The sequence below is a fragment of the Leopardus geoffroyi genome, chromosome B2 (genome assembly GCF_018350155.1).
Source record: "Leopardus geoffroyi isolate Oge1 chromosome B2, O.geoffroyi_Oge1_pat1.0, whole genome shotgun sequence".
Lineage (NCBI taxonomy): Eukaryota > Metazoa > Chordata > Mammalia > Carnivora > Felidae > Leopardus > Leopardus geoffroyi.
Window position 1 is genome coordinate 105,046,756 of NC_059332.1, and position 14,844 is coordinate 105,061,599.

The 14,844-nt window shown below is 42.3% G+C and overlaps 1 protein-coding gene and 2 long non-coding RNA genes across 6 annotated transcripts in view; 1 reads left to right on the forward strand and 2 right to left on the reverse strand.

Moving 5' to 3' along the window:
- LOC123608904 overlaps nucleotides 1-14,844 on the reverse strand; it is a 40,652-nt gene that overhangs the window by 8,350 nt on the left and 17,458 nt on the right. For 2 of the 4 annotated variants that reach the window (XR_006717504.1, XR_006717505.1), the window contains exons 1-2: nucleotides 4,573-5,132; nucleotides 939-1,023 (exon numbers count right to left, since the gene is read on the reverse strand). This is a non-coding gene — a long non-coding RNA (uncharacterized LOC123608904). Of the gene's footprint in view, nucleotides 1-938; nucleotides 1,024-1,459; nucleotides 1,716-4,572; nucleotides 5,133-14,844 lie in introns of those variants that run through there. The other 2 variants (XR_006717506.1, XR_006717507.1) reach the window with 2 other exon arrangements.
- CALHM6 (calcium homeostasis modulator family member 6) lies at nucleotides 5,189-7,020 on the forward strand. Its single transcript, XM_045499346.1, has 2 exons — nucleotides 5,189-5,825; nucleotides 6,455-7,020. Exons 1-2 carry the CDS (start codon nucleotides 5,295-5,297, stop codon nucleotides 6,875-6,877), a joined length of 954 nt encoding a protein of 317 aa, XP_045355302.1. The 5' UTR covers nucleotides 5,189-5,294; the 3' UTR covers nucleotides 6,878-7,020.
- LOC123608906 lies at nucleotides 11,914-14,342 on the reverse strand. Its single transcript, XR_006717510.1, has 2 exons — nucleotides 13,769-14,342; nucleotides 11,914-12,169 (listed from the first exon to the last, which is right to left on the reverse strand). It is a non-coding gene; the product is annotated as an uncharacterized LOC123608906 (long non-coding RNA).

Here is a 14,844-nt window from a genome sequence, read left to right on the forward strand (position 1 = left end):
GACAGAGGGTCTGAAGCGAACTCTGTGCTGATCGCCCAGAGCCCCATGTGTGGCTCAAACCCACGAGCCGTGAGATCATGACCTGAGCCCCAGTCAGATGCTTAACCAACTGAGGCATCAAGGCATCCCTTGACAGTATTTTTTAATCTTGCAGAATAGCGTACACATCTGCAAGGGACATATATACATTTTCTTTTTCTTTCCTTTTTTTACACAAATGTATGACAGGCAGAATTTTTGTTTACCTTTTCCAATTAACATGTCAACTCTGCCTTTTCACCATACTAGCACATACAGATCGACCTCAATCATGTGCACTTACTTTGTATTCCATTTGCATAGGTGTGAGTGTTTTCAATATGTGGCGTATTTCATGTGACTTATTTTTTATCTTATCTATCTTATTATTTTTAAGTAATCTCTATACCCAATGTGGGGCTTAAACTCATGACCCTCAGATCAAGAGTAGCATGCTCTACCAATTGAGCCAGCCAGGTGCCCCTCATGTGATATATTCTTTTAGGAAAGACCTTCCACAACACTTTTTAAGTTCTCCATTAATGTAAATTTTTTTGAGACTTTGCAGTAATGTTATTTATAATTTGAAGAAACCCAAGTTTCCTCCTCTTAAACTACTTTTCTTCTTTATTCTTGTCCTTTAATCTTATTTGCGATTCACCATTATTATCTTTGGAAATCCAAACCTTTCATCATAGTTCGCAAACTGGTAAACCAAATCGGCACGGCAGGGGAACTGAGGCTCGGGATGAAGCAAAGTGTAAGTAAGTGGCCATTGACCATGAAACTCTAGCACACAGTAAAATCACCTGTGAAATAATTTGAGTCGAGGGAAAAACATAATTTAATTTACCAAAATCCTTAAAAGACATAGGTTCTAAGAACCACGGCAGGAAAACTAGAACCTTTAATAGACTTACAGTGTCAGATGGTGACGATGACGATGACGACAGTGGTCCCAGCAAAGACTGGCCACATCTAGGTCCTCAGGGTTAAAATAATCATCTTTTGTAAAAAACAAAACAAAACAAAAGTATTCTTAGTGTGTGAATCAGTGAATACTTAAAATTTTGTGACAGGCTTAGAAAATTCATGCTAAGAAAAAGAGAAAATAATCCGTAAAAAGGTTACTTGAAACGTCATGGGATTGCCATTTAACAAACGACATCCTGTGTCTGGGGAAGGGTATGATCTTTCCCTCCTTCTGCTTTAAACTTCCACTGGAAGAACTTTTATAAACATTCAAAAATCTTCAGATAATATCAGGTTAAGATTTTCAAATACACAACATAAATAATAAATCCATAAATTACAGCACACAGAAAGGTAGTCTCTAAGATTGTCTGATTTTTCTAAATTTACGTGTTATTTTTGGCATCTAAAGTTTTGTCTTGTACATGGTGGATACTTAAAATATAGACAAATTTTGATTTGACTTTACTTTCGTGGGTGGGTCTTGGGGCCGGGATCAACACATTGCTAGAATCCAGCAGTCATATTCCAAGCAGGGTCATACCAGTAGTCTGAGTTCTCAGGAAGACTACAGAGAATAATGTTTGAGAACTAGCTCACTCGAAGACGACTAGAAGGAACTTTTCCATTCAGTGTGAAATTCTTTCAAGAGCTTCTTTTCCTGTCTCTTCCATGAAATTTTTTGTGGTTTCTGAAACCCATTCCTGACAGTGGTCATGAAAGTGCTGAGAAAGAAAGTATGACAGTTAAAACAAGACAAAACAAACCCCATAACCATTGGTTTTCCAACATGCTTACCATGAGAATCTCTCATGCATTTTTTAAAAGCTAAAGTAAACTGGTGTTAAATTACAGATTTCCCAAAGTGTAAAGGTCTTTCAAATATTATTTAGTCTACTTTCAAGAGAAAATTCTTGAATCCTCCCCACACCATTAGGATGTTACTCTATTTCCACTAAACACTGAACTTCTCAGCAATATTTTCTCCAAACGGAGCTGGGTATAAAGGGCTGAACCATCTTCAATAGACTCAGAACTAGAACCACCCGCTGCTCCAGAGATGGCAGGGATAGATATCAGGGTACTAGACTCATCTGCTGGTTCTGGGAGAAAATTCAGACTGGCAGGCAGAACCCAGACTCACGATTACGGTAACCTGTAATAAGTGCAGAGTTGGGGAATACGGTGGTGGCAACCCCAGGAGGTAGTGTTTGGAGACACAAGCTGATAGGATAATCGGTCAGGAAGCAGCTCAGTCTGTAATGAGTTGCAGGGGCAGGTTCTCAACCACATACTCTGGTCTATAAAGCCCCTAAACCCAACCATTCACCTGCACCTCTGCCCTCAACTGTGCCAACTTCCTTTTCACCTTTAATGTCCCATCACTCTGGCTTTCTTTCCAACCACAGAATGCCAAGATCCCTTGAACCCCAGAGCCTTGGTCATTCAGATGGACCCTTAAATGTCCTCCCCTTACAAAGGTTTTTTCAGGAGACTCTCTACTACATGATTCCATTTTAATTATTTGCATACCCTTGAGACTTGCCTCCTCTATCTATCTCCTTACTAATATAAGCTCAATGAAAGGAGGGTATCTATTTGTGTTATTCCTTGTGGTACCCAATAATACCAGGCACTTTTATAAGTTCCCATCATATCATGGGGGCTTATTACACATTTTAGATGAGCGACTGAATGAACAAATGAGCAAATAAACTGTTAATAAACAAATTAGACGGGTAGGGGACTGGCGAAATGAAAGCTTCCATAACTAAAAAGATATGAAACCAAATCCTTGACTAAATAACAGGAGCTAGGGAGACGAGGAAGGCTGTCACCAGATGCGAAAGTCTTGATAAATGCAGGGAATGAGCACGGGTGGCAGGAGTGAAGTGGGGGAGGAAGTTGTGCTGTATAGCTTGACTCCCAGTGGAGAATAAAGTATTAGAAGATGACAGGAAAGCCTGGGTTTGGACATTGTACTGGGAGAATGCCAGCCAACCCTCCTCCTTGTTTTGAGAAATGTGGGAGAATAAAATAAACCTCACTCAAGAGGACAGAGCGGGCACATTTTAGTTTGGTTCCAGTTAAGGGAGATTTGGATAAAGCCATCTGCATAAAGGTGGATGTAAAAGAATTTGTTCATGGTGATATATGGAAAGCGAGGAGGGGGAAGGCAACATCTTTAGGAGACGTGTGGTGGGAGTGAAGAAGAGTCTAGCAGTAAAAGGGCAGAATCACCTGAAAGACAATGGGAGAGAAAAAAAAATTTTCTTTTGAGATGTAGGAATAAAGAGATGATAGTCATAGAAGAAGCGATGTGCCTCAAATACGGACTTTTGCTGCAAGTTTACAGGGAGCCCAGCAGTACCTGGTTTAATCTCAGAGACATGGTCCCCAACTGTCCTGCATGACAATTTAGACTCTGATCTGGGGGTAGCTTCTTAAGACTCACACCGAGAGAACAGCTTTTCATCAAAATGCTAGGGAATGGTGATTTGGGGCCAGGCACTGGTACTGGGAGGTTGCTAAGAAGGCAAGCTGGACGAAAAGAATAATACATTTCTTTTCCGTGCTCTAACAGTCCACATGGTTCTTTAGCCTACTTACTCTTCACAGGTGAATAAGGCAAACCTGGTGGACGGGTGCTGACAGTAACCAGTTCACTATGACCTGTCCACCCAGACTCCATAACCAAATACCCTCCTTGTAGTGAGGTGGGCCTCAAAGGGCACAGCAATTCTCCTAAGGCAAGAGAGGATCACTGACTCACTGAATACAATCCTTGGTCTAAAACTGAGCATTAAAACACATTCTTAAATCATGTACAACACAGTTATTTGTTGTCTCTTCCCAGCGTTGCGATATAAGAGGCAATCCCTCACATTAAACATTCATTCGGGGCACCTGGGTGGCTCAGTAGGTTAAGCATCCAACTTCAGCTCAGGTCATGATCTCACAGTTCGTGAGTTCAACCCCCGAGATGGGCTCTGTGCTGACCGTTCAGGGCCTGGAGCCTGCTTCGGATTCTGTGTCTCCCTCTCTCCCTGACCCTCCCCCCACTCATGCTCTCTCTCTCTCTCAAAAATAAATAAACATTAAAAAAAAAATTAAAAAAAACATTCATTTAATGGGCACACCTTATATATAAAGGTGTTTTACATATGCTAGTCAATTTACTTGTCTCAACAATCTTGAAAAGTGAGGACCATTCTGCTTTTACAAATGGGGATGCAGAGTCTCAGAGGGGCGCACTTATTAAACACACGCACAGACACGATGCACCCGACTCCAAAGCCTATGTTCTTTCAAGCACCTCTCACCTCACTCTGCAGCCACACACCAAAATGGCTCAATTTCACCGAAATGGTGACAGTTTGAGTCAGAGCAATGCTGCTTTTTGAGAAAGGTGGAGGAAACAACATGTTAGTTGGATGCAGCAGCAGTTGGAATTTTGGGTGTTCAATCAGTGTTTTACGAATAACCATGTCTCCGCTGCCTCACCACCCACCTCTGACCACCTTGGTGGTCACTGAGTAAAAATTGGACATTTGTCAAAGTACTGCCAATGCTAGCACATACCTGGGGGAATAAAGGAGGCAGAAGTCAATACAATATATCCAGTCTAACGACCTGTGGGAGATCAGAGAAGTCCGTGTGAATTATGCTGGTGATTCTGTCCAGAAGGAGAACAGGAGGGGAACAGAAGATCACGGAGGTACCCGAACTTGAGCTGGGCTTTGTGGTGATTTCGCTTATGAAAGAGAAACTAGAAAATTTGTCCTTGAGTAATGTTTCCCGTAAATGACCAGGTTTTTTCGTAATCATTTGATCTGACTTGGAGTTGGCTTAGGAACTAAGTAGGGTGGCTGCAATAAGGGAAGATGGAGTGTTTTCCTGTCTGCCCAAATACAATGTATTCTTTTCGTTTGGGTAGCTGCATTGAATCAGGATGCCAAGGAAAGCCCCCTAGTTTCTTATAAGTTGGGGGGAAACAAAGGTAACAATGGAATGGGGTCTATCCTTAGGTTCCTGAACTGCGAGAGAGAAGTCACCAGGGGTCCTGCGGACGTCAAAGGTGTGTGTTGGCCACAGCTGCTCTGCCTGAAATAAGAAAGCGAAAGCTCTCGGAGCCCGGAGAGGCCCTTTCCCCCTGTCCGGAAGCTGCTGCTTCGCAGAGTGGGAAGCCCTAGACCTCAGTCCACCCAAACCACTGCAAGCGCGGGGCAGTGAAAAGTGCAGGGCGGTGAAGAGGCAGAAGCATCCGGCCCCGTCCAGGGCGCCCCGTCCACGGCACAAGGCCCATGGATAAGTTTAAGGCGGTGCTAAACCTGCACCTGCAGCATCCCGGCGCGCTGGGCTACGGCCTGGTGACGCTCCTGACGGCGGGCGGGGAGCGCCTGTTCTCCGTCGCGGTGTTCCAGTGCCCCTGCAGCGCCGCCTGGAACCTGCCGTACGGCCTGGTCTTCCTGCTGGTGCCCGCGCTGGCGCTCTTCCTGCTGGGCTACGTGCTGAGTGCGCGCACCTGGCGCCTGCTGACCGGCTGCTGCGCGCGCGGCGCCCGCCCCGGGGGCTGCGGGCCGCGGTTGCGGGCCGCCCTGGTGTGCGTGCAGCTCAGCGCCACCGCCGCCGTCGCGCCGCTCACCTGGGTGGCGGTGGCGCTGCTCGGGGGCGCCTTCTACGAGTGCGCGGCCAGCGGGAGCGCCCCACTGGCGCGGCTGCTGTGCCGGGGCCGCGACGCCGCCTGCGAGGCCCAGCTGCCGCTGGCGCCCTGCCACCAGGCCCGGGCGCCCGACGCGCAGGACCTCCTGAAGGAGCTCAAGGCCCAGTCTCAGGTCAGGCGCGGGCGCTGGACGCGGATGGGAGGATGGGAGCGGGGCCGGCTGGGCCGGTGCCCTCGCCCCAGACACGGGACCCCGGGCGACAAGCTGGAACGGCGACAATTTCAGTAAAACGAACGAAGAGGAGGGAAGGCACCTGCTCTGTGCCGGATACCGCGCCTGGCCGTTCAGCTCCCGTCCTGCCTTACTTACTCTCTTTTAGCCAGTACACCAAGTCCAGATCAAGTTGTTTGTCAGGCCGGAAGAAGGCAGAATTGTTACAATAAAATGGGCCTCCCTGGCCCTAAAGCCCCCGCCCCACACTGCTTCTGGGCATAGAAAGCCCGGAGACTCTTGAAAATGAATGCTTGTTTCATTGGATTTGCCGAAATTCCACGTGTTGAATTCTAGCCGAGTGACGACTAAGTAGGCTTTTCCCTGGGCCCTCGACGGGACTTGGAAAATGACCTGTCAAGTGGTTGAGGCGTTTGGGAGGTTGTCTCTTCTTTCTCTTAAGAGACTAAGACCTAAAACGGTTGCTTGTTCATCAGCGTAACTGTGAGTAGTTCAACCTTTATGTAAGGATTTAAAATTTTTTTACGAAAAAATGTTACTAAGTTGCTGTTTTGTTGTGTTTTCCTCAGGTGCTGGGCTGGATCCTAATCGCAGTTGTTATCACCTTCCTTTTGATTTTTACATCTATCATCCGATGCCTATCTCCAGTTAGTTTTCTGCAGCTGAAATTTTGGAAAATCTATTTGGAACAGGAGCAGCAGATCCTTAAGAGTCAAGCCACAGAGCATGCGACAGAATTGGCCAAAGAGAATGTTAAATGTTTCTTTGAGTGCTCACATCCGAAGGAATACAATACCCCAAGCATTAGAGACTGGCAGCAAATTTCATCACTATATACTTTCAATCCAAAGGAGCAGTACTATAGCATGTTGCACAAGTATGTTCATAGAACAGAGAAGAGTGACAGCATCAAATCTAAAGAAGGAGATACAGTGATTCCCATTCTTGGCTTTGTGGATACACCTGGTATGCACACTACTGCTGACTTATGACCTTATTAATGGATATGAGGAAAGTTCTTTTGAGTTATCACCTCATTTTTAAAAAATAAACTTTGGTATTTTTATGACTTTTTTTTTTCGATTTTTCAAATTGTGGAAACAATTTTAAATCAAATAAAAAATTGAGCGCTTTACCTATTTATTATATTAGTTATGAAAAAGGAAGCAAAGTCAAATGATTCTGTCCAAGGGGCAAACTGGAAGTAGATCAAAAGTTTTCCACCCCTGGTTTAGGGTCCTTTTCACTGAATAAGAATGTTGTCAAATGAAAGACTTTAGTAGCAGAGACAGTAGCAGAAACGGGGGAAGAATGATTGAACTTTTGACCTTTCTGTTAGGTTATCTGATGTTAGTTTCAAATTCACTTTCTTGAAGATAATACATTGTTTCAAACTTTAAAATACCGGCCTCTGACGGCTCTAAGGTGGGTACTAAACAAACAAAAAATTATCATGAACAGGAAAGTCAATTTTTTAAAAATACAAAATATGGAAAACGACAATTGCAAGCCTAACTGTTGGTTTGAGTTTGTAGGGTCAGAGGGCAGATTTTAAAACTTTATTTTGGTAAATTTCAAATATGCACAAAAGTAGAAAGGATCATGTTCTGAGTCCCTGTATAGTCATTATACAGTTTTGACAGTGTAGGGAAGTCAGATGAAACCCATAGCATGCAAGTAAATATAGAAATACCAATTGTGGCCTGATTTAGAGTACAGGAGGGGGCTGGGAACTCTGTGAGAAACTGAAACCTGAGGAACGGAAGAGCATTTCAGTTTGCGGAACAGCATGGCAAAGACTAAGGTGAGAAAGATCTGCGCACAGCTGGAAGCCTTAGTTAGAGGTGGCTGGAAAAAAGGAGCAAGGGACAGGTGGTGCGGGTCCTGGAAGTCATGCGAAGGGTTTTGGTTTTCATCCCATGAGCATTTTAGGAAGACTGTTCTGATTTTCTTGTGGAAAAAGGAATGGCATGGGGGAAGAGACAGAGCCAACATGGAAACAGAAAGACTCATCAGGAGGCCACTGCAGTGAAAATAGGTAGGAGTGAATTTGAAGTGGGTCAGTGGTGATGAAGATAGAAAAAGTGAATAGAGTCAAGGTAAATTTTGAACATAGACATGACAGGATTTGTTAATGGAGAGAAGGGAAACATTTATTGAGAGCCACAGTATCTGTAGACAAAATTATTTTTTAATGTTTATTTATTTTTGAGAGGCAGAGAGCGTGTGAGTGGGGGAGGGGCTGAGAGAAAGGAGGAGACACAGAATCCGAAGCAGGCTCCAGGCTATGAGCCATCAGCACAGAGCCCGACGCCGGGCTCAAACCCACAAGCGGTGACATCATGACCTGAGCCGAAGTCGGACGCTTAATCGACTGAGCCACCCAGGCACCCCACAAAATTTTTTTTTTAAGTTTATTTCTTTTTGAGAGAGAGAGAGAGAAAGAAAGAGAGGTGGGGGGAAGGGGCAGAGAGAGAGGGAGAAAGAGGGGATCCCAAGTAGGCTCTGCACGATACGGGGCTCGAACTCATGAACTGTGAGATCATGACCTGAGCTGAAATCAAGAGTCAGGTGCTTGACAATATCAGGGGACATTAGCTTGTCATTCCTGCACATCTCCCAAATTTATGGCTGTTTTGTGCATTTGAAAAAAATAAAATATGAAAACTTTAAACTGTAAAGGAATTGAGCACTGGGCCTATTTAGCCCTTCTTCCTCTCTGAACAGATCTCTGTCTTGGGCTCTATTTGCCCTTTGTTGCACAGGATCGTTTAAAAGAACTTGTCAGCAGAACTGAATATCCTGTTAGTGAGTCTATATTATAAGAATGTTAGTGGCAGAAACTACATGATCAGTTTTTTTTATTTTCTATTCCCTAATGAATGATTTTGAAAATCGTATCATCCTTACTTTTATTTCTGCTTCCTTTGTTTCATCTTCCCATTTCTTTTGTATATTCTTCTCTTTCAATGCTTTTCCCCCCCTCTGGTCTAACATGAGCACTTACATCTTATAGTATGTTGTCTCCATTTTGTTTACTTCCTCTTGCACAGTCTTTATTAATTATTGTTCAAGTATATATGCTTAAGAAAAAAATGATAAAAATAGAGAACTATGTGAAGTAGAACGTACACTTACCTCACTCCTTTGCAATGCAGTTTTACCAGAGGAAGCCATAGGCTCTGTGTCTACACAAATATTATCGTATTATAAATGTGGTTCTGCAACTTTTTCACATTAAATATCATTGTTCCATGTCCCTATATAACAGTTTCTCTCATAAAAAATTCCGCTGATTAGAATTTTTAGAATTAGAAAAGAGTTATGCTTCCTTTTTTGTTAAAAAAAATACACCTACATATATATAAACACATGCATTCATAAAGTATATAAAGATAAGCAACAAATTGTCAAATTTGGTCAATTCTAAAGACTAGTAATAAGGCAGAGGAGTTTTTCTTTAAGTCTTATGCGTTTTGGGGGCACCTGGGTGGCTCAGTCGGTTGAGCGTCTGATTCTTGATTTTGGCTTAAGTCATGGATCAAGCCCCCATTAAACTCCATGCTGAGTGTGGAGCCTACTTGGGATTCTCTCTCTCTCTCTCTCTCTCTCTCTCTCTCTCTCTCTCTCTTTCTCTCTCTTTCTATGCCCCTCTCCCCCACTCTCTCTCTCTCTCTCTCAAAACAAAAACAAAAACAAAAAAACAAAAAACCCACATAAAACCAAAAAACAAAAACAAAAACAAAAAAACAACCCACTCCAGAACAAACAAACAAAAACCTCATGTGTGTTTGATCTTTGGATGTTTTTTGTAGTGAATAATAAATGTTAACTGTGTAGTTAGAAAAGATTAAAAAGAACCCTTACAATGGTGTAGGCCTTTGCAGTCAACAGGAAGTTTTATATCTTTCTCTTCAGTTCATTTTCACAACGTTGTAGGGTACCCACAAAACACATCACTCACACGTACAAGTGAGGAATTGTGGAGTGGTTACATTACTAGACCAAGGTCATACAGTCAATGGCAGGCAGAACTAAAATTAGTGGACTGAGCCTGTCTGGATAGTGTGGTTCAGAGGGGCCACCTGTTGTCCTTATTACTGGGCCAGTTTTGTCCCTTTTTAGCCCATGTGCCCTTGTGAGCAGAAAAGATGCAGATGTCCTTAGTGACCCCTACTATTTTTCATCTCATCCAGGAACTTGGCAACTCTTGATACCTGAGACCACTTTGAATAAACATAGGGAATCAGGACACAGAAGTTATTTCATGGTGGGAACATGGTCACCACTATTTGGTGGGACACACTACTCCTTGGAGTCCAGCCACAAACAGGCCACATCATGGGCTTACAAAGCATTTCTCCACTGGGTGTATACAGTTGATCCTTGAACAATTGGGGCTTCAAAGCGCTGACCCTCGTACAGTTGAAAATCCATGTATAACCCTTGACTCCCCTAAAACTTAAGTATGAATAGCCTATTGTTGACTGGAAGCATTCATGATAACATAAACAGTTGATTAACACACATTTTATATGTTACATGTATTATTTACTGTATCTAAAGAAAATCATAAGGTGAGAAAATCATAAGGAAGAGAAAATACATTTACTGTATTATACTGTACTGAAAAAATCTGTGTACAAGTGGAGCTGTGCAGTTCATATTTGTGTTGTCCACGGGTCAACTGTATTTATTTGCTGGCTCACCAACTGATTCTTTATGATCACCCTGGCTTTATGCTGCCCTAAAGGCTTCAGCTTAGAAGAGATTCAGACACAGCATCTGCTAATAATATTTGCTGCAAAACAACCATATTGTTCTAAGAGATGACTCCACACTGCATTGAGTTAGGCAAGATGATACAGTTTACAGAGCCTCATAAGATTAGGCATGATCTCTTTGCTCCATCCAAAGCCATAGATCAAAATATCAATGCTCTACAAACTAAAGAAGCAAGTCCTGAGGGAGCATCTGCAAACAGAATTATATACAACTGTCTACATTTGTAGACAGATGTCTACACAATGTCCCCACAAATGTCTCTGGCTGGAAAACATCTGGGAACCCTAAGTTTCACAACATCTTACCTACCAGGTGGCCTATTGTAAAGAATTCTTCCTAAAACAAAGATTGAGAAATACTCCCTGTCTGAGTCAGCCCCAGCCGCCACTGCCTATTTAGTCAGCAGCAAGCTTCCATTGGGTGCTTACCATGTGTCCAAAACTGGGTCTGCCCTGAAAGCTAAGCCTGTAGTTGATCTTATTTTGTCCCTTCCTCCTCATTGCCGCCTTACGAAATATCTCCTGTGGATTGCAATATAAGGGCTGTGGAACTGATGATATTATATTCTTATCTAAAGAAAGAGACCTGTACCAAAAAAGGGGTATTGTCTATCAAGATCCTTTGCCACAAGGAATAAAACATGAAAAACTTCTGAATGAAAGAAATCTCTATAAAATTGGGCAATTTATTGTCATTTTAAAAATTGTGGGTTATCAAACATAGAGAAGAGTATATGAAACATTTGTGTCCATTTAAAAAAATAATTACACAGTAAACATCTACGTAACTGCCACAGAGGGGAAAGAGAGAGGACATCTCCAGCAACACAGAAAACACCTGCCCGAGTGTCACTTCACAGGGTCAACTCTCTCTGCCTAAATGTGGGCGGCAGGCGGTCGGGGGTGCGGGGGGAGATCATTCCCTTACTTTTTTTTTTTTTTTTTAAGTTTATTTAGTTTTGAGAGAGAAAAGAGAACAAGCAGAGGAGGGGCAGAGAGAGAGGGGGACAGAGGATCTGAAGCAAGCTCTGTGCTGATGGCAGAGAGCCTGATGTGGGACTTGAATTCATGAACTGTGAGATCATTACCTGAACTGAAGTCAGATGCTTAACTAAGCCACCCTGGCGCCCTCATTACCTTACTTTTATTTATAGTTGTACCACCTATGTGCGCATTCCTAAATTATTAATGTTTATTTTTGTCTGTTTTGGAACTTTGTATGAATGAAATCACTTTCTAATTGGTTCTCTACGAATTGTTTTATCATCTTTTTTGCTTTTATTTGATAGACTCATCCATAGTATGCCTAGAACAACTTATTTGTCTTGATTGCTGGATAGTATTCTACTACCTGAATATACCACAATCTGGTTATCCGTTTAACTGCTGATGGACATTTGGTTTGCTCCTAATTTCCGGCGCTTGTGAGCAATGCTGGAGTGACCGTTCCTGTATTTGAATTCTGGTAGATATGTGCAAGTGTTGCTTCAAGGTGTGTTCCTGGAATAGATGAAAGCATGAGGTCATGTATATATTCCAGTTTGCTAGATAACATCAAATGTTTGCCATAAGTGTTATACCAATGTACGCTACTATGAGGGTTCCCACTGCTTCTCACCTCTGCCACACTTGGTATTTCCAATTATTTATTGTTTGTCACTCTAGTGAGTATGTAATGGTATTTCTCACTGTGTGTTTAATTGTCATCTCCCTAACCATGAAAGGTTTTCGGCATCTTTTCCTAGGTTTACTAGTCATTGGGATATCCTCTTTTATGAAATGCCTATTTAAGCCTTTTGCCCATTTTTTAATATTTGGGCAAATATTGATTGATTTTGGCAAATATTTCCTATTGATTTCTATGATTTCATTATTATTCACTGATTTAGACTAACAAATATTTATTTAGTGCCTGCTTTGCTTCCAGCATGTACTAGGTACTTGGGATACATCAATGAACCAACAGCAAAGACCCTGACTTTGTGAGGCTTACATTCTAAGGGGAGAGAGAGATAACAAACAGTAACGATAATAAATAAGCAAATAATTGAAGGTAAGGAAGAGAAGAATACCGTGAGGAAAAAAAGAAAAAGGAGAACACTCTAAAGAGGCATTAGAAATGCTGGAATTTAGAGAGTTGTTGTCCTCACTGAGAAGTCACCTTTGGGCAGAGACTGGAAGGGGTGAGAAGTTAGCCAGTAGATCATAAAAAGCATTTGGGCCAGAATAAGGGCTTTGGGTTTTACCCTAAATGAACTGAATAACCACCTCACACATTCCCTACAAAGCCTAAATCAATTGATTACTGAGCAAGACCATTGGATACACCGGGGTAATCAATGGAAGGCAAGAACATGCTGATTCCAAAAAGAGGAAGTGATACTCCCTTTTAGACTATAGATGGCCTGGGGGCGCCTGGGTGGCTCAGTTGGTTAAGCATCTGACTTTGGCTCAGGTCAGGATCTCATAGTCCATGAGTTCGAGCCCCGCGTCGAGCCCCGCATCCGGCTCTGTGCTGACAGCTCAAAGCCTGGAGCCTGCTTCAGATTCTGTGTCTCCCTCTCTCTCTGCCCCTCCCCTGCTCATGCTCTGTCTCTGTCTCAAAAATAAATAAAAAGGTTAAAAAAACATTTAAAAAAAAGACTATAGATGCCCTGGAATTAGAAAAATGATGCCCAAGACTTGATAGCATATGTTACTGTGGAATTAAAGTCAGGTGAAAAGTATGTGTGCATGTGTGCATGCATGTGTGTGTGTGTGTGTGTGTGTGTGTGTGTGTGAGTATGTACATGAGTTCTTTTATGGTGCCTTTAGTACGTTTTTGATAGTTTTTTTTCGTTTCTTTTTGCTAGGAGAATATTAATTTAAGAAAACTTGGTTTGATAAGATTATTAATAATGGGGATAAATGAGCTTATATACTCAAAAGAAATTGTGTAATTACAAATTGCTTTTAAAACTCTGCAAATCACTTTAAAGTAATTCTCCTTGTCAAGTTTTGGGCCTCATTAACCAATCCCCTCATGGTCACCATCATCTTCTTAATATATTCATTTTCCGTCATTCAAGAAACATCCAAACATATATTGAGGATACCTACTGTGTGTGGGAGTCTTTGTAATACCATGATTAACAGCTTAGTCACTGGAGAATAAGTACTGTAGACTGGGTGGCTTATGAGCAATAGAAACTTATTTCTCACAGTTCTGGAGGCTGGGAAGTCCAAGATTAAGATATCATCAAATTCCGTGTCGGGTGGGTGCCCATTTCCTGTTTCATAGATAGGGGTCTTCTCACATGGTAGAGGGCACAAGGGAGCTCTCTGGAGTCTCTTATATAAGGGCACTAATCCCATTAATGAGTTCTCTGCCCTTATGACCTAATCACCTCCAAATTCCATCACACTGAGTGGATTATGTTACTTGAGAGAACACAGAGCTTGGGGTACCACCATTGCATAACAAATAGTAATCAAGCCTGCTCTTTGTCCAAGAGGGGAACTATTTCACCTCTCAATGCTGCTTGCTGCAAACACACTCTGAGAAATGGCCTGGGTAAAAAGCAATCATAGCCTTGCATTCTTGGCATACTAGTGAGACATGTAGGAACATGCACATAATTTTCTGTCTTTCAAGCCTCCTTTCTTTTTTTTTTTTTTTTTTTTAGGGTTATTTATTTTGAGAGAGAGAGAGAGAGAGTTCAGAGTAGGGGCAGAGAAAGGGAGAGAGAGAGAATCCCAAGCAGGCTCCGCACTGGCAGTCCAGAGCCTGACATGGAGCTCAGACTCACAAACCATGAGATCATGACCTGAGATGAAACCAAGAGTCTGATGCTTAACCAACTGAGCCACCAGGCGCCCTCAAGCCCTCTTTCAAATCACGCTTTCTATTCAAAGCATTCCCCGATGACATCCGTCCACATAACTTCTTTCCCTGAACTCTTAATGACTTCATCTCTGAAACTCACTGTAGCACTTGGTCACATACCTCTTTGTGTCATATGAACTGTGTTTTCTCTCCTCAGCATGATTTTATGCCTTATGAAGACTTAAAAAAAAAAAAAACCGAATGTCTTACAAATGTCACAATATAGCAACACAACTGATAAAAACAACTGAGAAAGACCAAATATTTTTTAAAATTTATTGAGATAAAACATTTTATTTTTTTAATGTTT

What these genes read in the sequence shown, in the direction of transcription:
- CALHM6 (XM_045499346.1), top strand. Translation starts at nt 5,295, where the DNA reads ATGGATAAGTTTAAGGCGGTGCTAAACCTGCACCTGCAGCATCCCGGC. An exon ending in AGCTCAAGGCCCAGTCTCAG is followed by an intron (nt 5,826 to 6,454) that starts GTCAGGCGCGGG and finishes TGTTTTCCTCAG; the next exon opens with GTGCTGGGCTGGATCCTAAT.